The sequence below is a fragment of the Peromyscus californicus genome, unplaced genomic scaffold (genome assembly GCF_007827085.1).
Source record: "Peromyscus californicus insignis strain IS unplaced genomic scaffold, ASM782708v3 Scaffold_11__1_contigs__length_118956290, whole genome shotgun sequence".
Classification (NCBI taxonomy): Eukaryota; Metazoa; Chordata; class Mammalia; order Rodentia; family Cricetidae; genus Peromyscus; species Peromyscus californicus.
Window position 1 is genome coordinate 67264491 of NW_026294402.1, and position 27757 is coordinate 67292247.

At 38.8% G+C, this 27757-nt stretch overlaps 1 protein-coding gene across 4 annotated transcripts in view; it reads left to right on the forward strand.

Moving 5' to 3' along the window:
• Znf280d (zinc finger protein 280D) overlaps window positions 1-21127 on the forward strand; it is an 88220-nt gene extending 67093 nt beyond the window's left edge. For 3 of the 4 annotated variants that reach the window (XM_052713913.1, XM_052713902.1, XM_052713924.1), the window contains 3 exons: window positions 9348-9393; window positions 16968-17023; window positions 19259-21127. In XM_052713913.1, coding sequence (XP_052569873.1) covers window positions 9348-9393; window positions 16968-17023; window positions 19259-19859 — 703 coding nt within the window. In that variant the 3' untranslated portion in view covers window positions 19860-21127. The remainder of the gene's footprint in view (window positions 1-9347; window positions 9394-16967; window positions 17024-19258) is intronic. The other variant, XM_052713931.1, reaches the window with a different exon arrangement.
• The last annotated feature ends 6630 nt before the right edge of the window (window positions 21128-27757 follow it).

The following is a 27757-nucleotide window of genomic DNA, read 5'->3' on the forward strand; positions in this document are numbered from 1 at the left end:
TTACATCATCTGTTAAGAAGTTTCTTTAATATTTTTTTTTTTTGATTATAAAGTTCTGCTTCCTCCCTAAATGGCTTCCAGAATTGGTGCCCAGCTCCATATTAAACTTTCTCAGACCATCAAACAGATTCTGTGATGTAAGAGTGTAGGCTTTGTAGTAGATTGCAGAGTTTGGAATTCTTGCCTTGTTTACTAGATATGAGTGTCTCTAGTTAAGTTACCTGACCTCTCTGCCCCAATTCCTCATTCTTAAAATGTAAATCACAAAAGAGGCTATGTTCAAAGGTTGAGGGATTTAAAGGAATTAGTATATGCTTATGGTCTCTGCAAGTGCCGAGTACACAGGAGACAGTGTGAAAGTGACTGTGTGGTTGTTACTGTTGTTATGTTAGCATCCATAGTTTTATCTCTGTCTACGTTTTACTGAAAGATAATCACCCTGATTTTCAACCCGTTTTTCATTCTAGCCCACTCATATCATTTCACAAAACATTGCTGCTAATTCTCTTTTCTTACCTTGTGTACAGAGTTAATGCTGCAGAATGTGTCAGCCACACCATCAGATTCTGGTATTTAAGTGCACTACATTATATTTTGAGGGAATATTTATGAATATCCTAGGTTCGTTTTGATAATACTGTCTTTTTAAATTTTATCACAGTCTTCCACTAAACTATACTGCCTTGTAACTTAATACTTTATAGCCCATCTCATACATTCAGTGCACTTGTAATTTTTGAGATCCTTCAGCCTTACTCTTACCAACTTGGTATTTGACTACTTGGAGAGGCTTACTGTTCCTTTTTGTATCTATGACTGAAATAGGAGACCCTAGTGATTTTAATCTTCCACACTGAAAATCTGTTTATCCACACCACTATGACGGATGGTGCTAATGACAGGAATGTCTGCCTGAAATAGACAGATACAGGCTTAGATCCTTGTTAAATAGACTGTAGCTCCAGTAAAATTTAACCCTTGCAAATCTTCAGGTTTCTCATCACTAAAAGAAACAGTATTTCTTTGTAGGACAGCTATAACAATGTGTGGAAATCAGTGGATCGTGTTACTAACTCAAATAATTTACTTAAACATTTCAATTCTTTGGCACAGCCTGGGGAAACTAGGCACTTAGTAAATGTACAATGCTGCCACTGCCACCTCTGCTGCTGCTGTCTCTGCTTCTGCTCCTGCTGCTGCTCCAGCTGTTTCTTCTGCTGGTGCCATTATTTCTTAATGACAGGAGACCCTGGCAACTGGAGATCTGTGTGTGGAATCTCATGGTTGAGAGTTTTAGTGACAGTCCATCTGTACTGTAGTTATTTACAGTTTTGACTTACAGTTCAGTCTTGCAATATGTTCTTCTCAACTACTGTTGAATGCTATCACAGTGCTTTAATTAAATATTATGAAATTTTCTAACACCAGAATTGAGTGTGATTCTGCCTGCTTTGTCTGAAGACTATGGAACAACATTGCCTTATTGAAATCTAGTACAGAGCCCTCTCTGCTTAGAAAGACAACAGTCCTTTTAAACTGACATTTCTTTCTTAAAGACAACCTTTTTATTAATTGATTTCAAGTAGGCATTTTCAAAATTCTCTGGCTGTTTATACAACCCAGTTTTATAAAAATACATTCATTGTACTAGTTAGCAGTACTGTTGTTCTTTCTTTTGTAGCACTGAAGTAATTTTGGAAAGTAGTACGTGTTTTTCTAGTGTTAGGTCATGCTGAACTTAGGCGTGAAGTTGCTGTTCCCCTTTTCTCTGTCTCCTCCTCCTGTGTTCTCCAGTGTGCCTATATAGACTCACTATAAAACAGAACTGAAGTCAACTATTGTTTTTTCTGTGATGCTTGTCCTCCTGAAAAAGTTAAGAATAGAAAGATGAGTCTCTTACCGGGTGTGGTGGCACATGCCTTTAATCCCAGTACTCAAGAAGCAGAGGCAGACAGATCGCTGAATTTGAGGCCAGTCTGGTCTACATAGCGAGTTCTAGGCAAGCCAGGACTGCATGGTGAGATTCTTTCTCAAAAACAGGAAAAGAGAGAAAGTCTCTTAGCCTTCTTCATAGCAGAAGAACCTGTAGTAAAATATTATCTATAACTCAAGCTTGTAAAGAGAATCTAGTTCAGTGAATAAAATATCCTACAGAGTACCTTTTGAAATAGTTTTCAGTGCTTGCTTAGTTCTGAGCATGGTTACTAAGTCTGTGGTAAGTATAAAGCCCCGCCGCTGTCTTATGCTGTGGGAAGGCTACTCTAGTTTCTTCAAATTAGGTTGAAAGTTGTCTTTGTTTTGAAGATTTAAATGATGTAAAATGCATTTTCAGATACAAATATGTTTATTATACTTTATTAACCCCTCAAATATAAAGACTACGAGGAAGGAATGAAAATTGAAAACTGACTTTTCTTCAATTCCTTTCTCTGTTTTCAGAATTACTGAGTACTGAGTTTTATGCTTAGCACCAGTGGTACTCAGTAACTCTTTCATGGTATGATATAGGTAATTTCCTGTATACTCATGACACTGATGCTAATGGCCCCCAAGACTGTGTCAGGAATTGGACTTAGAAACATAACTGAAGGGTATGCTCTGTGGCACCAAGGTAATATAGAAAAAGGGAGCCAGAACAGTAAACAGGAAGTCTGCAATGAATCCATGTCCTCACAGGGACACATGGTCAGCTGATTTCATAATTACTTAAATACTTCATACCACATATAAGTCACATTGTATAATTTTTGTGTAATACTACATCAGAAGGAACCCAAAGTGAAATGCCATTTTGTTATATTACTGTCAGCTAAATCAGTTATCATCATTTTTCATGTGTGCAAATAGTAAGTAAACTTTTATTGGTGGAGGCAACCTTTTTCTTTAAGCCTTACATTTGAAAATACTGTTTTTGGTTAAAAAGCACTCTTACTGAATCTGTAAGTGTTGAATAATATGTAAGGAGCTAGTCCATTATTTCTTGTTAATTTCTAATCTCAGTTAGAGGTCTGACTCTGGTCATAATCCAAGTTGTAAAGTTAAATGTCCTATTCATTTCCTGTATTTAGATTAGTGTGGGGGTAAAGTGCAAACCAGGCTTGTCTGTGAGGTCGTTTGGGGCTCTTCTCTTCTGTGAACCTCTGGGTGGTGACTGTGATTGGAGATACTGGAACATCTTCCTCCTGGATCTCCGTCATTAAGATCTCAAACCAAGGGGTAGAGCGCTTGCCTAGCAAGCACAAGGCCCTGGGTCAGGTCCTCAGCTCTGGAAAATTTAAAAAAAATAAATAAATAAAAAAAAAAGATCTCAAACCAAATCTTCAGGAACTCAAGCTATGTTTCCTTATCAGAGTAGGTATAATGTATATGGGCTTCACATGGAATAGTATGAAACATACATGAACATAAAATGGTTTCTGCAGCTTAGTTTTCTGCCATGGCATCCTGTGATAAGCAGGGAAGAGTGAGATGCCAAGTGAGATGGAAAGATAAATTAACTTCCTTGTAGTCAGTCTGTTTTAGACAGTCTGTACCAGTCTCTACCATAGATTCTGAGGTCAGTGCCATTCTTTCAGCCTTCTGATAGAGGACTTTGTTATAGATGATAAATGGGATATCAACAGTGGGAAAAAATAATTTGGAGCTGTGCCTACAGTGGTGATCTTAATTTTTTACATTTTTGTGCACATTTTGTTTTGTTTGTTCCTTATGTCACTTACTTTAAAAAAATGTATCTAAGCTGGGCGGTGGTGGCGCACGCCTTTAATCCCAGCACTTGGGAGGCAGAGCCAGGCGGATCTCTGTGAGTTCGAGGCCAGCCTGGTCTCCAAAGCGAGTTCCAGGAAAGGCGCAAAGCTACACAGAAAAACCCTGTCTCGAAAAACAAAAACAAAAACAAAAAAAAATGTATCTAGAATGATATTTCTGCTCCTTAACATGTATTTATTTCTGTGCTGGGGGTCAAACCTAGAGTTTGGAACATGCTGGCTACTTCTCCAACTGTTTTCCCAGCCAAGTACCAAAGCCGTGTCTCTACTACTGAACAGTAGCCTCAGCCCAGCACATGCTAGAGAAAGTGTCCCACCACTGACCATGTTCCCTGCCTTCTGAATAGCTGAGGTGATGGTCTAACTTTCGATAACCAGATCAAACCCTCATGTTGAGAATGGATGGATCATTTTGTACTAGAGGAAATAAGACTAGTCCTAGGGAATATCAGTCAAAATGAATGCCTGCTGTGTTTGAGGGTGTGGTGGGAGCATGGCAGAAGAATCAACCAGTGAAGATAAAGTAGCCCTTGTAGTACACTCAGGCTCTGAGCCAGAAAAGTCGTTTTAGACTGTTTCCATGGCAATAATAATAGGTAACATTTATTGATGGCATTAGGTATGCAAGGCAGTCTTTTTTTTTTTTTTTTTAGATTTATTTATTTATTTATTTATTATGTATATAGTGTTCTGCCTCCATGTATCCCTGCAGGCCCAAAGAGGGAACCAGATCTCATTACAGATGGTTTTCAGCCACCATGTGGTTGCTGGGAATTGAACTCAGGACCTTTGGAAGAACAACCAGTGTTCTTAACCTCTGAGCCATCTCTCCAGCCCACAAGGCAGTCTTTTAAGTATTTTGCATTTATTTATTCATTCATTCTGAGAAATCGTTAAGTGCTCTCATTATCCTGAGCTTATAGAAAACTGGGGAATAGTAAGCCAAATAGTTTGCCATAGGTCATGTGACTTCTAAGTAGATGATCTCATTTCAGTTTTGACTGTTTACTTCAGAATTAAAACTACTAAGTACTGTTATTTATTTGGTTGTACCTATGATTACAGGTGCATTTCTCCTGTCTTGGTTGATTACCCAAGGAACTGGATAAGGCAGACCCAGCTTCTCTTTCAACAGAAGGGCAGGCGACAAGTGACGCATTCATAGCACTGGGACATTAATGTATCCCCCAGGTTGAGGGTAGCATTTCTGATGCATAGCAACAAAACAGAGCAAAGATCACATGGAGTCAGTCTTTTGGCAAGATTAATCTGACAGCCACACTCATGTTTTAGGGTTGAAAACATTCTGAGGCAGAGAAATTATCTTTTCGTTTTTCCTGGCATGGTCATAAGAGAGCCTAATTATCATGAACAGGGCGGGATTGCTGGGAGCAGTGCAGTAGGAGTGGGGTGTGTTTAACCTGCCTTTGTGGCTTCGCAGCTTAGCATTCAGGCCTCAGATTCTTTCATCTGTAAGATTAAGGCAGTTGTATAATGAAATCTTAGGACTCCAGGGGAATAGCCTGTATTTTTTAATTGAATTATCAGCTGATTGGAAAACTAAGAAAAATAGAGGCATCTTGCTCTGGATGTTGATTTTGAAGTTACCTGGATAGAAATAATGTTGGGAGTGACTGATAGTTGCACATGGATGTTCTGCAGGCATCACAACTTCTCTGTGCCCCAAACTGAATTTATCTTCTGCAGAAATGGTTCATATCCTCTGAATTTCTTTTTTCTCTTTTTCTTTTTGGTTTTTCGAGACAGGGTTTCTCTGTGTAGCTTTGGTGCCTGTCCTGGATCTCTATAGAGAGATGATCTGTAGACCAGGCTGGCCTCGAACTCACAGAGATCCACCTGGCTCTGCCTTCCGAGTGCTGGGATTAAAGGTGTGCGCCACTACCGCCCAGCCTGAATTTCTTATCTTAGTGAATGCCTGTGTCATTGTTCTGATTAGTCCAAGGATGTATTTCTTTTTCCTCATATACCTCTGTCTGGAAGACTTAAATTCTGTTGTTTCCAATTTACTTATTGTGTCCTAAAGTCTTAGGTTTAATATGGACACTTAACTGTCATGGTCTTCCCTGAAGTGAGTGGCCTCTGCTGTCTCCAGGGTTTTGTCTTTTGACTGCTGTTTTTTTTTTATTTGTGTTTTGTCCCATGCTTCTGTGAGACGAGTCCGTACTGTTTCGGTTCTGTCACTGCTAGCTCGTTTCATGGTATTATTATTTTTTTAATCTTTTTGCTTCCTCTCTTTTGGGTTGGTCTTCTGCTTTGCTAACTTCTGTTCCTCCTAAAGAGCCAAATTTCATTGTGCTCTTTGCTGCCCCTTTCCTGTCTCCTGATCATAGTGTCTCAGTCCTTTAAGAAGCCAGCATAGACACAGATGTTTCTTTTCTAATACTTCACAGTTTTCTAAGTATTTCTTTCAGTAGATTTCCTTGACAATGACCTCTCAAGAGGAGAGACTGTTTCTTGGGACCAGAACACTTACCACACAGGTTTATGCAGAATATGGTAAATGTCTAGTTCAGGCATCTAGTTCATACATCAGTTTGTTGACATCTCAAAGAAAATGGTCAGAAAGATGTTCTTGCTGTTTCGCTGTTCATCCCTAGTCTGATGCTTTCCTATTTAGTCCTGACTGTCTGACGTGCTTCACTTTACTACTGATGTGTGTTTCTTTGCTTTTATCATAGTGCTGGAAATCTGAGTTCAGTTCCCTCATGCTTGGGCAGAAACATCTTCCCCACTGAGCCATCTCCACAGCCCTCTTTAAAAAATCCTTACATTGAAATTTACATTGTATAAAACTAGCATAGAAGTCGTGGGTTTTTAAATGTCCTTAGAAACAGAGTGTGGCCCACCTAAAATGAACCTGAGGGTTCGTGTCCTTGTAGGCCCTCCCTTGCCTCCTGGCATGTTTATAGTATGAATAAATCTCAGAGGAGCACAGTACTATAATTGAACCAGAATATTCCCTTCATGTATAGCCTTGTGTTGAGCACATGCTCTGCAGAAAATAGAGAAAGGAGGTTAACCTGTAGAAATCTATCACAGATCTTTTTCAGTGGGTTTCCATGGAGAATAAAAATTACTTATTTGCAAATCTGGTTACTGGTGTTGAAATCAACACTCTGTTCCTTGTAGTGAAATCTTAATGTTTATTTAAAATACTATACTACATTCTATAAAAACATAGTACACATTCATAGCTGAGCCATGTAACTGCCTAGTAGCAGGTCATTAGCTCCGAACTTTGAGCTTAGGAAAATGACTACATCTCAAATTACAGCTGTTTCAGCAAGTATCTTTAATATATTTAATTTAGGTACAATTCTTTTTCTATACGTATGAATAATGTATTAGTATGTATTTAAGTTTATGAATCTTAAAGTATGCTTTTGTTGTAAAATCATAGTGTGCTTTTCATTTGTAAGTTTATAGTGATGAAATTTACAGTGTACATTTCTAATTTATTTTAGAGTTGGTTTTCTGAATCCTAATGATTATTACAATTTTGTCCTATAAAGAGTCTACTAGTATGGTAAAGGCACAAAACAGGATTGAGATAATAAGCCTCTTAGTGCTAGTTATTTCAATAACTTCTTATATTCTGACCTCTTAGTCTCTTAGTGAATGAATAGTGAAAGTCTTTCACCAGCCTCGTGTTTCAGAGGTATTGAGAGGACTCACTTGACCTAGTGAAATGCTAGAGACATGTCAATGTGGTTAACAGTGGGATTTGCTAGCATTTTCAATAGTAGAGTAAAATGGAAAAAAAAAATCTTAGTATTTTTAAATACTTTCTGAGTGGTTTGTTACAGTTTTTCAGACTGAATTCAAGATGTTTAAGTGCTTAGAAATGGAAATCAGTTGCAATAGACAAATTTAATTTCAAAATTTCATAAACATAATTTTTGCTTTTTCAGGCAACTATTTTATTTTCTTACTTATACATAGTATTCTTAAAGCTTTTAAATTCTCCTATGTGCTTCATTAAAACAATGAAGTTGCACTATATAGTTTACGTAATATCTTTGTGCATGTTGTTGCTAACGGTTAAATATTTAAAACAATTAAATAATCTTAACCCAAAAAAAGAATAGAAATTTAAGTTCTCAGTTTTTTGTGCAAATTTTATTTTTTCAATTTTGAACTAATTATAAATTGTTATAATATACTTCTACTTAAAAAATTTCATTATCCATTTTGTTACAATTTTATCTATTAAGTACAATATAGATAAGTAATCTCAATACTTGATTACTAATGTCTAGGGAAACAATTACAGCTTTCTCTCTCCCTTTTTTTTTTTTTTTTTTTTTGGTGGACTATGGATTAAGTGCAGAGATTTGTGTATGTGAGGTAGATTATTTAGCACTTAGCTATACCCATCTGCATATACTTGGTTGTTAAATTGTAGCCTTACAAAGGAGGGTGTATGCTAACTCCATGTGTCATTGACTAACCGTGGAAAAGGCCATTAGGGTAGTTGATAGTTCTGTTAGATATCTTCATTTTTACACATGAAATTTGTCATAATAGCTTTATGTTAAGTATATTATACATTTTGTGTAACTAGTTAGTCTTTATAAAATTACAAATCACTTAACTCTTCATAATGTATTTCAGGTCAGTAGGTACCCTACTCATGCAATTTAAAATCAAATTCAGTGTCCTCAGAGTTTCTAAAACAAAGGTCCTTTAGAAAAACTTACTTTATATTAAGTTGTTTGTTTGTTTGTTTGTTTTCAAGCATGGTTTCTCTGTGTAGCACTGGTTGTCCTGGAACTTGCTCTGTAGATCAGGCTGGCCTTGAACTCACAAAGATCTGCCTGCCTCTGCCTTCCAATAAGTTGATTTTTTAGATGATAGAGATGTCACGAGTCTTCGTTAAAATTAGAATGATTAACATTTTTAGCAGTCAGGAATTTTAAAAATGTGTTTTGAATGGCGATTTTTATGAGATTTACCCTCAAAATTCTTTTTTTCTTTGTTTTTTTTTCTGCCTTCAGAATAAGTTGTTATAATATATTTTGCAGTAGGTTTGTCACATTGAGTTTTGTAATAGATCAAAATCATCTCTATTTTTATGCCCTAAGATCTGTAAACACTACTGCAAATTATGCATACAGGTCTTTTGCTTGCTTTTCATTCTTAGAGTATTTCTTAGAAATTGTTTTACTAATGTTTTATTTTCTTTCCTTTTGTAACTATACTTAGCAAAGAAACCGTTTCTTAAATTCTGTTGTTCCTAGAGAGGAAGGAAATACATGCCTTTCTTCTAGTTCTGGGGATCACACCAGAGGGCCTCACATGTGGCTTGGCGAGCACTCTCCCCTGAGCCAGGGTCCTGTCCTGAAGTACACGCCATTCATCTACTTTGTACACCCATTCAGCCTCTTACTGGTTCTCAGGACTTTATTTTTACATTAAGTACTTACAATATCATTCAGGTCTACTATAGACTGTACATTGCTTTAGATTTACATTTTAATTAAGCATGCCAAAAACCTATTTCATATTTTCTAATTGTAAGTATAATATAAAATAATCAATACTTATTTTGTTTTTAAGATTAAAAACTGAAGCTCCCACTAAGGGACAAGAATCTGTGTCTAAGGTAAAGTTTGTTTTATTTCATAACTTCATAATTTTTTTTATTTGAAAGAATTGTTGCCACAATTTTTCAAAAATTTCAACTGCAAATGAATATCAGTAACAATTATTACTGTTAGTAGGATGAAAATAATTGAGACTAAAAAGTCTCATTTAAAGTAAATTGTAAGGTGTTTCTGTTTTGACAAAGATCATATGTTTTGATTTTGTCTATTGCTTAATTTTACTATTGAGTGAAGGTGATAAATTCGTATGAAATCCCAACATCAGGAAAACCTTAGGCATTTGAAACCATGAAAATTAATATTTCCAGCTGACTTAATATTTTGAGACATTTAAATCGGCAATAGCATGTAACACATTTTTAGAATAAAAGTATCTTGCGTACCTATATATGATATTAAATTAAAGCATAAATATATATTGAAAAAAAGTATCTTGCGTGTATATTATGTTTTTAGTATGGATAGAAGCCTGGAATCATCATGTAAGCACCACTTGCTAGATAAGACAGTCTGGATCTTCCTGATCATCTAAAGGCAGTTCTGAGCTAGCCTTTGCTTTTTTTAATGGTGGTTTGTTTTAATCCTTTAATGATTTTGCCTCTTTATGAGTAGAATGAAGAAAGCCATGTTGAAGATTTGTTTGAACAGCATTTTTTTTTAAACCATAGAAAGTGTTCTTTGGCTTAAAAGTTATTTTGCTACAAATATGTTTCTTTATTGGACAGGAGATTTTTAAATTGACTTCTTGAGTGACTTTCTGTATTGTGGTTTTCAAGGAATTGGTACATTTTTACCTAAGATGCTGAACAATGTTGAATACAGTGTTACCTGTGGTGTTTCTGTTTGTCTTTTTTAATATTTGTGGGGGTACAGTGATGTTTCGTCTTTGCTCTTCATAGTAAAATTAACCCTCCATTGTCATGGTTTACATTTCTATATGCCGTAAATACAAAGAATGAAATTTTGTGCTTTACGTGATTAATCTTTTAGAGTTATTGAAAACTTAAAAGTCAGTTTATGTTTTTCTTTATTTTACCATTTCTAATGTTTTTCATTTCTTTGTAAACCTTTTTGTTTCTCTCTTTGACTTGAAGACCTTTCTTCCTTTCATACATCTCATGTCATACAGCTTTTTGCTGTTTTTGTTTGTAGAAAAGTTTTCATTTTGGAAGATATTTTTGTTGGGTATAGATTTCTGAATGGAGAGTTCTGTCATTTTCTTCAGTTGTTTAAAGGATTTGTTACCTCCTGTTTCTTGACAAGATGTCTGATCATTTCTGCATATGTAATTTGTCATTTTTCTTTTGTTTGCCTCAAAATTTTATCTTCATTTGTCACCTGTTAGAATTTGATGTGCCGGAGTCTGTTTGATGAATTTGCTTATTTATGGGCTGATGTGTATCTTCAATTATTTTTGGCATTTATGCTAACTGGTATTTTTTCGACTGTCCCTTACCTACTAGCTTCCAGTTTTATATCTATTAAAGCCATTTGATGTTAGTCCCTACTCTTAAAAGCCTTGTTCTGCTTTCCACTACCCAACTTCTTCTTCTTTTCATTTTGTTTTCCAGTTTGGTGTTCTCTGTGTCCTGACCACCCACAATCGTGCAACTGAGTTTTCAGTTGTGCCATTTTACTGACGAGCCCATCAATGCACTTTTAGCTATAAAAACTTTCAGTGTTTGATTTAAGTATTTTCTGATTTTCATTTATGATTCTCTACTGAAATTCATAGTCTGCTCATGCATGCTGTACCCTTTTCAGTTAAAGCATTTAACCCATTCATTGTAGTAATTTAAACTTTTCTTGCTGCTCTTGGAGAAGACCCAGGTTCAGTTTCCAGCAGCTACATGGTGTCTTACAATCGTCTATGACTCTAGTTTTAGGGAATCCGATATCCTCTTCTGGCCTCCGTGGGTACCAGGCATGCATGTAGTACACAGACATACAATCAGGCAAAATACCTATACACGTAAATATTTTAAGTTTTAAAGGGGGGTGGTGAATGAAGAGATGGCTCAGTGCTTAAAAGCACTTACTGCTCTTGCAGAAGATCTGGGTCTGTTGCCCAGCGTCCACCTTGTAGCTTACAACTGTCTGACCTCTGTGGATACTAAGCCTGCATGTGTTCGATATACATACATGCAGGCAAAATATTCATGTACTAAAAAATTAAAGAAGAAATCTCGAATGAATATAATTTTCTGTCTGAAGTACTGGGAAGCTAGCTCAGCTGGTAGTGTTTGTCAGGCTTGCATGAGAATCAGAGTCTAATCCACAGCCACATAAAGAGCCAGTTGTAGTGGCTCACACTTCGGATCTCAGCTCCACGCAGGGAGGAACAGTAAGATCCCTGGGATTTGTTTTGAGCCTCCTCAGTAAGCCCCAGGTCACAAAGAAAGACCCCGTCTCAAAAAAGTACAGTAGAGAACATCTGAGGAAAACCCTTGATGTTGACTCCTGCCTCCACATGTTGGCTCATATATACCTTCCTCCAGGAGTGTGCTCGTGCATGCAAGTAGAATTTGTCCCTCTGGTAATCCTGTATCTGGATTATACGGAGTCTAGTTCTTTGTTTCCTGATAGTGCACCCCCTCCCCTTGTTTTTCAGTTACATAGTTGGTTGAAAGACATTATGTTTAGGACTGAAGAAAACAGTCTGTGTATTACATGTCTTTTTTTCTGTTTTAGGCCGTTTGTATCAGGCCTGGGTCCTTCTAGTCAAGGATTGACCTCAATTTGAGTTTTCCTCATTGCTGTGATTACTGCAAGGCCATACTAGATTCAATTATTAGTAGGTCCTGGCATTGAGGGTAAGAGTTACATTGCTATAGAATTTCTTTGCTCACATACTCAGCTCTTAGCTTCTGGGAAACTGAGCCTCCTGGAGTGTCTGTCTATATTCTATTACTTTTATAGCAGTACCTACCACCTTTGTTAGCCTGGTGGTGGGTGGCAGGGATTGCCATGAGTTCTTATTTTATCATGTTTTTCATTTCTAATGTTGCCTTCTTTTTCACGTTACTTGTGTTTCTGAGTTGTGGCTTGTGTGTCCGTTGGGATGGATGGATATCTTTCCCAGTTTTACTTAGAAGTAGGCAGCCTTCTCTTTGAGGGCTCAGTATGTAGTACTACTCCAAGAAAACAAAACAAACTGCCTTAAAAGCAAACAAAACCAGGCCTGGAAATATAATTTAAATCAACTAAAGCCAACCGCTATGCCACAAGTAACTAGTAGAAAATAAAATGGCACAGGCCAGCAAGGTGGCTTAGGAAGTAAAGGCTCTTGCCACCCAAGCCCAAATGACCTGAATTTAGTCCATGGGTCTTTGGTCCATGGACTTAGACCTGCAAATTGTCCTCAGACTTCAACACATGCATCATGGTACACACATGCATGCACATACACACAAATAAACAATGAAATGAAATAAAATAAAATAATAGAAATAGTATTGAGTAGGCCTTGAACTTAGAATTTATAGTTGGTTAATAAGAATAAACAAATGAGCCGGGCAGTGGTGGCGCACGCCTTTAATCCCAGCACTTGGGAGGCAGAGCCAGGCGGATGTCTGTGAGTTCGAGGCCAGCCTGGGCTACCAAGTGAGTCCCAGGAAAGGCGCAAAACTACACAGAGAAACCCTGTCTCGAAAAACCAAAAAAAAAAAAAAAAAGAATAAACAAATGAAATAAAAGAATCAGGCAAGTAAAGGGATAAATAAAAAATAGACAGGTAAAAGGATAAATAAAAGAAGCGGTAGGCTTAAGTAAAGAGAAAAAAAGATGAAAGAATGTAAAGAAAAAGCAAAAAGAGCACAAAATAAAGAGAATCTGATTACACAGCAAAAAATAAAACAAAGATGTAAATACAGTTGGGTGACTGTAAAAGAAGAATAAAAAAAGAACGTAGAATGCAATAAAAGAAGACAAGTGTTTTAAAGGATGAAGACTTTTAGAGCCTTCTTTCTGGGTCCTCCAACACTGGAGACTGTAGCTGTGGTGTGGATCTGGAGTCCCTTCTCTTTCTGCAGTCTGTCCTGAGCCCAGTGTTGCCCAGGCCTTCATTCTCCGTGGAAGCTTCCTTTCTTTGTGTACTCAGAACCACTGCTGGCTACTTCTTACCTTTGTGGACTGAAGGCTAGGAAGGTTCTTACTTGCTCCAGAGATTTTCCAGCATGTGTGCTTGTGGATGAGGAATTCCAAGTCATGGAATTCTCTCAAGGGCATCAAAGAGTAGAGGAAACAATCAAACTGATCTGTGCTGAAGAGATCTGAGGGAACCCAACAGTCTCAGAGCCTGTGAGGTGCCACCCTGGGCATGGGAAGGCCTTAAGTTTCTCATTCTTGCTAGATCAGACCTCACATAGCAATGGGGCATCTCTAGAGTCTGAGCAATCTGCCAACCGCAGGTGGAGGACTATTACCTCCCCAGTAATTGCAGGTTCCCGAATTTGTTGTAGGGGGCAGGGTGGGTCACTGACCTTTGTCCCTTCCTAACATGAGCTCCCTGATGCCTAAACTGCTTAGCATGTCCATCTTTTATCCTCTTCTCTGTGGCAGTGTCTCTTTACCCTGACTTGTGATTGTCCCATGTTTTAGTTCTTCAGAATAGCTCGGGCCCAAAAAGTAGGTTCCCTCTCAAGATGGCTCTATTGTGATACAATATGGGGTGTAGTCAATGGACTTCTCCATATACTGCTGGTCTGCCACACAGTAGGAGTCATTATCCTACCAATTACCATCCTGGACTTAAGGCCTGTGAGGATTGTGGACTTCTCCTGTGGCTGGGCCATCCTGTCTTCAACAAAATGCCTGCCTGTCTGCCTGCCTGGCTTTGTGGATAGAGCTTCTGCTTCCTTCCCTGAGGGATGTACTACTGCTGGGGCATGTCTGCTCCTGTCCCTTATGTGGCCTTTCGTGTCTCCAGCACTACAGCTATCTATCTTTCTTAATTCCTAATGCTCGCCTCTTTGTCTCTTTAGAGTAAAATCCACTTGTCATTTATGTAGTCAGGGGTAGGTTTTTCTAAGAACTCTGCCATTTGTAACCCAGATATCCCATATTATATTTTGACTTTATCTGTGTGTAAATTTTGTACTGCTGATTGTTGGCTCACTGAGTTAGACCTTCAGAGTGTTGACGTGCTAACACTCTATAACGTCGGTCTCATTCCTTGACACCGACACGACGTTTAGCTGCCATGCAGAGGACTCTGCCACAAGCAGGAGGTTTTTGCTTGTTGGTTTATTGCTAGCAGTAAATACGTGATTCTCCCTTTGTATGACAAACTCACTTTGCTATGCTAGCAGTAAATACGTGATTCTCCCTTTGTATGACAAACTCACTTTGCTATGCTAGCAGTAAATACGTGATTCTCCCTTTGTATGACAAACTCACTTTACTATGCTAGCAGTAAATACGTGATTCTCCCTTTGTATGACAAACTCACTTTACTATGCTAGCAGTAAATACGTGATTTTCCCTTTGTATGACAAACTCACTTTACTATGCTAGCAGTAAATACGTGATTTTCCCTTTGTATGACAAACTCACTTTACTATGGAAACATCTACTGAATATCAAAATGTGCATAGTTTGGCTTTCTTTATAAGAAAAGTGATATTCTATGGGGGGAAACGTCTGTGTTCAGTTCACAGCTGTCTTAGACCCTGGTGCTTTAAACGTATGCACAGAAGATTAACAAGACATGAGTTTAGAGATTGACCCCTAAGGCTCTGGGGTGTAGCTCAGTAGCGCACCACCCTCCACTTGACAGTACACATAGCCGTGGTTCATCCTCAGCAGTAATCAGCAAGTTCTGCTTGTGTGTGTGGTACTGGAGAATGCAGTGACTTCTGGGCCAGTTTGGGTGTTTGTCCTGATTTGTTGTAGTGCCAGCACTTTTAGTCCCCACTGCTCTTGAAGCAGTTGAACTTCACTTACTTCCTGAAAAGTGACGTGGACTCCCTGAGGGTGAGTGACCACACTCAGACCCGCTGATACAAGTTTGAATGCGAGTTTGCCTCCTTCCTAGCTTTGTGTGCACACAATCTTCACACTGTGCATGGATAGTGTTTAGACTTCGTTGTAGTAAAGTGAGGTGTGCTGAGTTGAGGGAGTCTCTGAAGAGATTTTTCCCACAGTCTTTATGAGAAATGTTTCTTTGGGACTGATTATTTTCTACAAGGAGAAATCCAGATCTTTCTTTTTGTTTGTTTGTTTTCTCGGTCCCTCATGTTGGCCCTGGCTGTTCCTGGTACTCACTAGTCTTGACTAGGTAGTTCAGAGAGCTGCTGTTGGTCTCTGTGGTAAGAGAAGAAATCACTACCTTTTGTGTGTGCTGGAGAAAGAGCAGCTGCTCCCAGCAGTTCTTGTGCTTCAGTTTTCCCTTTTACAAGCTCAACGTTAGACCAGATTTCTCTAAAAGAAAATGGGTCTTGGGTGCTCCGTCCAAAGGGACTCGCTTCTTGCACTGTCCTGCTGCAGACACCTCCTTGTCACCGCTACCATCCTAAGTCTTTCCACCACTTCAGCCACTTTCCATCTTCTAAAACCTGGTCGAAATGCATGTTTGGTATTTTGTTTTTTATGAGTGAAGATCTGTTATTTCTTTGCTCCAATTTTTGCAGAATTGGGGGAGAATAAGGACTTAATTGTGTCTGACTAGTTAGTCCATTATTCTTGTCACGATCTGCTGTGGGTTTACAAGACCAAGACCTAGACTTACCTCCGTCACTTGCTGTATCGCTTGGGCTTTGTGCTTTCTGCAGTTAGTTCTCATTTGTACAGATATCATTTGTGATCTCTCGCCTGTGGACTCAATGAAACTAACTGTAAAGTTCTTAGTGCACTCCACACAGCATATGTGCTTGGGAAGTGGTGGTTGTTAGGGAATGCTGAGCAGCTTCTAGTAGACGGAGGTTTTTTAGTATTCCTTCCTCAGCATTTGAAATAAGCAAAATATTTCTTCAATTTTGGCTTGACAGTAGAAGATTATCATATTTTTATCATAATTCTTAAATTTGAAGTAAAAATTTCAAAGGTGTTTTTTCTAAGTATCAGAATTTTATGTAAGATGCTAGGGGCATCTTCTTGTTATTTATATTCAGGTTTCAACTAGTTTTCTGCCCAAGTAACTATGGTCCACATTTGGAAAACTTGGTGAGGGAAATAGGCAGCATCTCACTATGTAGTCTTTAGTGTCCTGGAACTCACTCTGTAGACCAGGCTGGCCTCAAACTCACAGAGATCCACCTGCTTCTGCCTCCCGAGCACTAGGATTAAAGATGTGAGTCACCACATTTAGCTGAGAAGTAGCTCTTAGTAAAGTTAGGTTCAGCTTCTTGACTTTGATTCAAAACTTTTTTGGTACACTGAAATTGTTATGGATTTGAAAAAAATGCCTATTATATATTACAAGAATTACTCTAGTGTACACTTAAGATCAAAAAGGTCATTTCCTGTTCCTTTAGGGTACTAGCTTGTACATATAAGTTCCTCCTATCCAGGATGTTTAGTGTTATTATAATAATACTTACGTTTAGCCATGAATGTAAAAGTGTTATTGTTTCAGGAAACAGCAAGACATAATACAGCTGAAGGAGAAACAGGAGCATCACATTCTGAAGGGTAAGAATAAGAGATAAATGAGTCTCTTGATCCAGTTTACTGAAATAAATGAATACTTGGCCTAAATTACATTTCACTGGCAACTGGAAGAGTTATTTGAATTTTTGTATATGATACTGCTTTAGTAATGACTTTTAATTGAAATTTCAAACTTAGCAAGATTCATGATTTTACAATCTTTAAAATATGTCAGTGATATTTTATAAATTTTAAGTTCTTCAACTATTTATTATAAGTAAAATGTTAACGTTTAAATAGTATGTCTGTTAAATAATGGCCTCTGTTAAATGAAAATAGTCATAGGATACTACAGATTATGAGGTTAGACAGTTAAATTATGTAAGTTTCTCATTTCTATCTTTATATTTTATAGTGGGTTACTTGTTAATCTGTTGAGAATAATCTTCCTCCCTCCCAAAAATAAATAATGAGTAAAGTCCTCATCATAATGTTGTTTGAGCTTTCAATGGTAAGATAATCTAGCCTCCTTACACCTTTGTCCTAGAGTTCTGAACAGTCCGGAAGTAAGTGCATCATCTGAGCATTACTCAGATTTTCTATGAATTCTAGTCTGTCCAATGTGAGCTGAGCAAAAAATTAATTTTACAAATATGAAAGGAGAAAAGGGGTAGATTTTTATCTGTGACTAGTAAACATAAGAAAATGAGCTCAGAGCGGGTAATTGGGTTTTAATTAAGATGGTTGGATGTAAAAATCAAAGTCTTTCTGAGAGACTAATAACATGTAATTGCATGATGTATGGACAAAAAAATCCTTCACAGTAGCAACACAAATGAGACATTTGTGGAGACAAGCAGATGTTTACTAAGCTAGCTTTCATGGTAGACATTTTTCAAAGGAATTTTTTCATTTAATCGATGTTCAGTTGAAAATCTCAGTGGGGCGTGGTTTGGAAACTAACAGAATTGCCCCAAGATCAGTCTGAATGCAGATCAATAAAACAAAGTAAACTGCAAAGAAATTGGCTGTATACTCAGTGGTTTCATAGTAGATGGCACTTGAGAGCCTCACACATGGAGAAAGAGTAAACTCCAGACAGATTATTACTACAGACAGGAATATATGCTGATTTATTGTTGATAGAGCAATCATCTATAGTTGGTTGTTTTTTCACTCTTTACTCTCTGGGGCCACCACCCAGCTCCCAAGTAAGTCACATACAGAGGCTTATTCTTACTTATGAATGCCTGGCCTTAGCTTGGCTTGTTTCTTGCCAGCTTTCCTTAACTTAAATGATCACATCTACCTTTTGCCTCTGGACTTTTATCTTTCTCTATTTCTGTACTTTTCTTTACTTCTTACTCTGTGGCTTGCTATGTAGCTGAGTAGCTGTCCCCTGATATCCTCCTCTCCTTCTCTTCTTTTTCTTCTCAATCTTTTTTCCCAGATTTCTTCTTTATTTTATTCTCTCTGCCTGCCAGCCCCACCTATCCTTTCTCCTGCCTGACTAGTGGCCACTCAGCACTTTCTTAGACCATTAGGTGTTTTAGACAGGCAAAGTAACACAGCTTCACAGAGTTAAACAAATGCAACATAAAAGAATGCAACACATCTTTGCATCATTAAACAAATGTTCCACAGCATAAACAAATGTAAGACATCTTCAAATAATATTCCACAACAATCATCCTTATCACAAAGCTGTTTCTACCACTTTAGGAGTCATTGAATTATTCCAATTTACACACCAAAGTCAGAGAAAACATTTCTAAATATGTATGTAGATAGACATGTACTCATGCATATATGTATGCTTTGCATGTTTTCAAGTATATGAGGTTATCAAAAATCAGGGAAATGTTTGTGAGTGCTGATTTGATTTTTATATAGGAAAGACATTTGATTTTATATAGGAAAGCATGGGGTGTATAAAACAGAAGAAATTAACTTTTCCATAGATCCATTATTACTTACTTCATACTGTTAGGGACATTTAAATGTGACTTAGACACAGGCAGAGCTTTGAGCAGACAACAGTCACAGCTATGACAAAGTAGGCACTCAGGTTCCAGTTCCTTTTGATTTGTGCCTTCAGCATTTCTTACAGTTTTGCTAGCAAACAGCTCTCCCCCAAGTTGTAAGAGAATAGCCAGGGCTCAGGGTTGTATCTTTTGGGGCAGGCAAGTCTCTTTAACTTGTTTTACTTCTTAGAGTATGGCTGTGTTTTGAATTACATTGTTTTATGAATGGATAATAAATGGCTTTGTTTTTCAGTAAGCAAGATAAAGCTCCTTCATCAGAAGAAGACGCTGGGCGTGATGCAAGTGTACGTGAAACTCCAGCAGCAGCAAACTGTGAAGGAAACGTAACGGTTTCAGATACAGAAAATGAAAGCGGGTCAAAGAACATCTTCAGTCACGATTCAGATGTTGGAGCAGATAATATGGGAAAGGAAGAACAGAGACAGCACACCTGTCAGGAACTGGAGCTGAAGATGCACCAGCATTCAGAAAGTACAGATCCATGTGATCAGAGTAAAGAGCATGACTCCCCTGCCGCCAAGTTTTCTTCAGAGACTGGTCAGGATTTGCAATTAACGTCAGGGGACATCAGCATTGATGAGTTTCTGAGGCAAAAAGACAAACCTGAATCTGTGAGTTCTGATACTAGTGAGCAAGGCAGTGTTCGCTTGGAACCTTTGACACCGTCAGAGCTACTTGAGCATGAGGCCACAGAGATTCTTCACCAGGGTGATGATTCTTCAGCCAGTGCCAGTGACACGGTGTCTGATCTGATAGGTGGCAGTCCTGGAGGACGTGGAGCAGAGACAGCAGTAGACCTGGAGACGGGGAAGAAAGAATCTGAAGTGATGTAGTCATTCCAAGTTTAGTTCCCAACAGAGAGCGAGCACTTAGAGCAGTGCTGTGTGGTGAGCTCAGTGGTGCCGTGGTAGAGGTCAGCAGTGAGATCTGAGGGAGGTCCTGCACACACTTCATCTGTGTGTGCAGTCTTACAAGTCAGTTTGCCACGAATAGCATGATTGATACGGATTTCCAAGTTTTTAAAAACCACAACAGAACTTTAGCGAAAACTGAGTTTGCCATCCAAAGGTCTCTTAGCACTTTTTGAAGAAATCTTGTACACCAGTATGAAATTATTATAAGAATGTTAGCTATGTTAATCAGACTTTTCAAACTTTCATTAGTCCTGAACTTAAAATCCTTATCACTTGTATATTCCCTTTAATAAACTTAAAGGAAGAGATTTGAAACCATGCATTTTTTGAAAACACCTTTAAACTGCCAATCAATTGTTACTGTTAATGAAGGCTTTATTTTTTAATATGATCCTGGTAATGAAGCATGCCTAGAGTGCTAAATTGACCTGTTGAGAATTTGGATGAATATAAACTTAAGTTTGGATTTACTATAACATTCCAGTCTGTCGGAAGCATGCAAACAGAACTTTAGAATCTGTGCACCTCCATACAAGTGTTAGCCGGCCAGACTGTCAGCTTACCTATCTAAAACTTTCAGTGAAAGTGAAATGATGGAAATGTAAGTTTATATTTGTGCTTTTAGTCAGTGTATAAGCTGTGCAGAACCCCACCCTGCCCCCATGGGCTAGTTGTATAAAGTAGAAATCCGTTATTGAAACTCTTGTAGCTACTATGCTTTTAATATTGTTTCAATGATTTTTAGCAGTAGACCCATAAAAATGGTCTGGGAGCCAAACCAAAGTATGGTAGAGTGTAGGTGAAAAGCATTGAACTGAAAACATGCCTCTGCATGTACTCGACCGTGTTTAAGGGATTTTTTTTCTTAATTATAAAAGTAGAAAATTCAAATTGGACCCTAAAGCAGATTTTTTAAAAATGGTTGTGGAAATTAGCCTAATTCATCCCTAAGTCAGCTACTAAATTGATTTTTCAGATATAGAAATGAATGTAACAAACAATAATTTGCTTTGAAGTACTAATAATTTTTTATTTTAAATGCTGCATTTTTACTTCTTAAAATGTGCTTTGAATTCTTAAACTGTTTCACTGAATGTTAAATGTTTTCAACGCCTGTTAAAATTCTGTTGTATATAGTAGTTTTTGAGTAAACCTTTGCAATAAAAGCCTGTCTTTGGATCATTTTATTTTCAGATCCCTGCTTGGTCAGTCTGTCTTTGGCGTGGTTTATGTATACCATATGCAGTAGTTCTGTGTACAGCAGGTACCATCCCACACTCTTCACTCAGTGGAGAACTGAAAATACAAGGGATGTACTGCCAATAATTAGAGAATTCTTTTTAAAAAAATAATTCATTTATTTGTATTTTATGTACATTGGTGTTTTACCTGCATTTATGTTTGTATGAGCATCCCCTGGAACAGGAGTTACAGACAGTTGTGAGCTGCAATATGGGTACTGGGATTGAACCCGGGTCCTCGGGAAGAACAGCCAGTGCTCTTAACCTCTGAGAGTATTTCTTTAGCATCAAGAGAAACAATACATTGTCTTCTCATCAACTTAAAAGAGGTTAAATAAGAAAAACATATAATAGAATTGTTTTCTTGAATATTTGAAGAGAGCTGCTCTTTTCTTTCCTGCTTCCCAGGCAAACTGTAACACAAATCTGCTCCAGGGAATGACCTTGGAACTATGTAAACCTTTAGAAGAGCCAGGCCATAGAAGGAAGTTCCTCGATTTGAAGACCACTTTCTCAGTAGCACTCAGTTTCTTGTCAAACCTGTATCCCTATGCTATACAACTCTAGTGTACAAAACACTTAGAACCAAAGTAAGGCTCCGGATTACCCAACCCCTTGAGTCTTGTAGAGTTTGTGCCTCCGTCCCATTACACCTTTAGAGCAGTGGTAGTCAAAGTCACTGATGAGTGAACTGTTCGTGCTTGCCCTAGATGAGAGTGAACTGGTGCTGGACTCTTAGGTGCTTCCTTGAGAAAGTAAAGCAGCCAGGGAAGGAAGGTAATGAAATAAGTTTTGTACTTGGTAAGACAAATGCTGTACATTCTTATACAACCTCCTTCCCTCCTTCCCAGTCAGGAACTAACAATTCAGATAGACAGAACAAGCCTTGGAGGAGTAGTGAGCAATCAAGAAGCAAACTGGGACACAGGAGGTACTGTGTGGCCTATAGCATGAAGACAGTGGTGGAGATGTGTCTGTGATCCAGTCTGATTTTTACATAGGAAGACACTGGTTGGATGCAGGCGGTAAGTTCGCATGGACCTGCTCTGAGTTTGGGTAAAGACTGGCGATGCACTCAAGTGACTTTACCTCAGAAGGTCCTTTTGCCTTGTAGGTACAGTGCAATGACCCTAAGAAGCATTCCATTGTTTTGTGGGGTTTTCTTTTTAATTTATATTAAAACTGAATACCTTGTGTTATTTCTCCCCCTTTGCACCCATTCAAGCATTCATTGTTTTCGGGAAGACCTTGTAAGGTTTTCACCCTGTGAATATAAAATAAAATATTTATTGTGTGCATGATGCAGGGTTCGGGCATGTCAGTGTGCTGGTGGGTTTGTGGAAGTCAGAGGAAAACTCAAATCTCTCTACTTTCATGCAGGTTCTGGAGATCAACTCAGGTCACCAGGCTTGTGCGGCAAGCCTGTCTACTTGATGAAGCATCTCTCCAATTCTTATTCCATGAAAATGTAAAGAATTATTCTAGACATTTGTTAAAAGAAACTAATGAGCTATGTTACCTTAGCTATGCACCCAAAAGAAGAAACCAGTGCCCCAGGCAGTTACTGTGTCGGGTCACAATGCTAGGACTTGGCCAAATGACCTGGTTCAAAAGCTGGTATTTCCAACCACGCCTACGATTACTAACACTAAAGATTAAGGAGCTTTTATTTTTCAGATAACTTACTGGTGATTAATTACAGTTTTGTTTATCATTCTTCAGTAGTTATACGTATGAAATCAAAGATTTAACCAGCCATGCATGGTAGCACAGGCCTTATAAGCTAGCTTCTCCAATACAGGAGGATCAAGTTCCAGGCCAGCCTAACTCCAGGGTGAGACGAACAAAACAGCAGCAGCAGGTCTTCAAGAAAGGGGCCTGGTGGTATTTCCTGTTGATAGCAATTGAGGGCTTTACCTCAGGGGGTGAGGTTAGCATATAATTGTATACTTAGAAAAGGAAGTATTTCATTTAAAGATCCATTTTTTATAACTTGTTGAAATTTTAACATACTACACTTTTATAGCCATCTGTTAAGTAGTTATTTTTGTGGTTAACATGATTATTTCTGTTCCTCTGGGGCTCCATGGGAAAGCATCTGATGCCTGAGGATGAGGACCAGAGTACAGAGTTCCACCAGCTGCATAAATGCAGGGTGGGCATGGTCGCAGCCTAGAATTCCAGCTCTTAGGATGGAGTACCAGAGATGGAATCCCCAGAGTGAGCTGGCTAGGTGGACTAGCCAAATCAGCAAGCTCTGGGCTCAGTTGAAAGGCCCTTTGGCCTCCCACACATGCACACACCCACACCACAGTTGTTACTTCAAGACTATTTCCTTTTATTAACTATAAAGCAGGCATATGTATGTTACAGGAGATACAAAGGGATTACAAACACCTGTCTTTACTAGATTATTACAATGCCAGTGCCTTTTCAACTGAAAAATGAAACGCCAATTCCTAAAATTCAGAAAAACGTGTGTGTGTGTGTGTGTGTGTGTGTGAGAGAGAGAGAGAGAGAGAGAGAGATTCCCCAGAGGCCAGAAGAGGGGCATTGGATCCATGGATCTGGAATTTACAGGTGGTAAGTAAGCTGCATGATGTGGGTGCTAAGGATCAAACTGGGTCCTCTGAAATAGTTGGACATATGCACACATTTACCACTTTGGAGGGAAAGACTTCTGTTGAGTAATTTTTGACCTATGAGCCATGCAAGGCCAGAAAAGACGTCAGAGTGCTTGCCCCACCAGCCCCTTGAATTGATGTGTGGGCATTTGATTATGACAGTTATATAGGTGTGCTCCTTCATCACTTGGAGGTAATGAACCAGGAGCGATGAAGCAATAATCTTTTGACAATGACACATCACTATTATTTTGGGGTAGCCCTGCCTATGCACACTCTGCAAGCTCAGCTCTATCTCACAACAACATGAGTGGCATTCAAAATTTGTTAAGGTGAAGGCTGAAGAAATGGCTTGCTTAATGGTCAAGCACGTATACTGCTCCTGCAGAGGACCTGAGTTCTGTTTCTTTCACTCATGTTGGGTGGTTTACAGTTGCCTGTTAACTCCAGCTCCAGGGAATCCTGTGCCTCTTATCTCCAAGAGCATTTATACTCGCACACACCTACACATACAGAGTTTTAAATTTTTTTTTGTGGTTGTTTTTGTTTGTTTGTTCTTTGAGATGGCATTTCTCTGTGTATCCCTGGCTGTCCTGGAACTCAATCTGTAGGCTAGGTTGGCCTAGAACTCAGAGATCCTCCTGCCTCTGCCTCCCGAGTGCTGGGGATTAAAGGCATGCACCACCATTTCCTGGCTGTGTTTTTAATTTAAAAAAATAAAAAATCTGTTACAAAATTTTAGGGAATTAAGCATTTTAAGGTGAGCGATGGAAACATGGAAATAGCACTTAGTGTGTTTACTGGGTTGTGCAACCCTACCTCTGTCTAGTTCCCAACCTTTCTAGCCAAAGTGAAACTGTCTTGCCAACTAAGCAACTTCTCCCCTTTGCCCACTTCCCTCAGTCTTGGAAACCACTAGTATCTCTTCTGGGTATTTGGTAATACCATACAGTAAGTGACATTTTGGAGTTACTGGGCTACATCTGCAGCCTACAAACACAAATAACTGGAAAGGTATCCAGTACCTATTTGTTCGCCAATAGTTAATGCTATCAAAACCTTCATGCCTCCCAAACAGATTTAATGAAATCTCTGGCCAAATCACAGTGACATTAAAAACAAATAGATCAATATCATTTAAAAATCTATAGAACCACAAACATCACTGAGTAGTCAAGGCAGTTTGGGGCAAGAATAACACTAGAAACATTATACTCCCTAAGTTTAGAAAATATTACAGCAATCAAAATACTTGTGTAAAAGTAAACCTACAGACCAAAGGAATGAGAACTCAAAAATAAACATGCCATGTACAGTTAGCTGATCTTCCCCCAAGAATACACAAGAGGGAAAAGATTGTCTCTTCAGTAAGCTGTGCTTGGAAGAGTGGACACCCATGTGCAAAGGCATGACTCTTGACCTGACCTCACGCTGAGTGCGAGCTCCCACACCTCGTTGAGAGTGGTGGCTTCTTTGAGAGGGTCTGTTTTCAAGGGTGTATGCCCTAGCAAATCAAACACACTCCAGTAGGTGGCCCCACAACCAGAATGATGTGGACAGCATAAATTGGAGTTAATGGGTTTTACCTTTTAAAAAGACACAAAGTTGTTGCCAGGATGGAGATAGGGCAGTGGGTGGATAAGGGAGAAGTTGGGGGTGGCTATTATCAAAATACATTGTAAGAAATATTCAGAGAATTAATATATTCAAAAACATATGAATACAAGATCTGAAACTATTAAAGTAGATGATGTAAGGCAAAAAATTTCTTGACATTGTTTTTGACAGTGATTTCTTGGGTATGATACCAAAAGCACAGACAACAAATAAAAAGCAGCCAAGTGAAATTACATCAGACTGAAAATCTAAACAGCACAAGAAACAGTGAAATGAAAAAGGACACTGAGACTGGGCGGTGGTGGCACACGCCTTTAATCCCAGCACTCAGGAGGCAGAGTTAGGCAGATCTCTGTGAGTTCGAGGCCAGCCTGGTCTACAGAGCAAGATCTAGGACAGGCTCCAAAACTACATGGAGAAACCCTGTCTTGTGGGGGGAGAAAGAAAAAGAAAAAGACACAAAAAATATAGTAGTCAAAAAGTTGATGCAACTCAATAGTGGAGCACTAATACTATTAACTGAAAGTTAAAATTCCTTTTTGTTTTATTGTTTTATATGTATTGTGGTGGTATTTTACTTGTACTGAAATGTGATTTTAATTGTATGTTAATAAATAAAGTTGTCTGGGGGTCAGAGCTATTAGAGCCATAGCAAGTGCATGGCGGCGGTGGTGCATGCCTTCAAGGACCTGGAGGGCGGTACATTCAGGCAGTGACGAGGCAGTCACATGTTTGGGTTTACAACCAATGAGAAGGCAGAACAGGAAGACTTTAAAGACAGACACACAGGAAGTAGGTCCTTTTGGGAGAGCTCTCTTGGCTGAAGAGGATCCCTGAATCAGGAAGGATGAGGCTCTTAGCTCTGACCTCTTGGCTTTCTTCTCTGAATCGGCTCTGTGTTTCTTATTTAATAAGACCGTTGGTTACAACTACAATGTATGGGTACTTTGCCTGCATGTGTCTGTGCACTGCATAGATGCGGAGCTCACTGAGGTCAGAAGAGGGCACTGGATCCCCTGGAACTGGAGTTAGAACTGTAAGCTCCCATGTGGGTGCTAGGAATAAAGCCTGGGTCCTTTGGAAGAGCACCAAGTGTTCTTAACTGCTGAACCATCTCTTCAGCCCCTGTGACCAAAAATTACACAAAGGAACTGAATAGAAAGTTTGTCAACAAAGACATCTGATTGATCAGTAGGTAAATGAAAAGATACTCAATATCACTGGTTGTGATGGTTAGTTTGCCAACTTGAGACAATCTAGAATCATGGGGGAGGGGAAGGAGTCCATGAGAGACTGTCCAGGTTTGGATGACCTGTGGATGTGTCTGTGGGGATGATCTTGATTAGTGGAAAGGCTTGCCCACTGTGGGTGACACCATTCCCACAGTGGGTAACGGATCTTGCACTATATGATTGGAGAAAACCAGCTGAGCACAAGCATGCCTGCATTAATTCATAGCTTTCTGCTATTGACTATGGTTGTAACATGACTAACTGCCATCTTGACTAACCTAAAATGATTTACTGTAACCTTGAATTGTGAGCCAAAAAAGCCATATTTCCCTTAAGTAGCTTTTTGTCAGAGTGCTTTATCAATGTAACAGGAAATACAAGTAAGATATTATCAGGGAATTGCAAGTCAAAGCCACATGAGGTAGCTCCTCACATCTGTTGGGGGAGGGGTAAGTACTGACAAAGTCGTAGAGAAATGAAAAAGGGTTCTTTGTACACTGTTGGATGTGAATATTCTACAGCCTTTATGGAAGACAGTATGATGCTTCTTCAAAACATCAAAAACATAACCACCACGTGACCCAACGCTCACTTCTGGGCATACACACAAGGCAATCAAAGCCACGTCTTAGAACTAACTTCACTCCCACGTTCATTTCAACACTATTCACAGTAGAGAGGACATGGCGGCGACCTAAATGCCCACTGACAGATGAACAGACGAAAAATGTGAATATAAATACAATGGTATATTATTGAGCCTTTAAAAGAAAGACCTCTTGGGCTAGGGAGATGTCAGCAGGTAAAGGCACTTGCTTTGAAAGCTTGATGACTCCAGTTCCATGTCTAGAACCCATGTAGTGGTGGAAAGAGAGAACTGACTTTACAGAAGTTATCTTCTGATACCATATCCTTACTATTGCATGTGTGTGCATGTGTGCGCACGCGCACGTGCGTGCACACACACCATGATAATTTTTTGTTTTCAAAATTAAACAACTTAGCCAAGTGGCACATGCCTGTAATCCCAGCACTCAGGAGGCAAAGGCAGGCAGATCTCCAAGTTCCAGGCCAGCCTCGTCTACATAGCGAGTTCTGGGTCA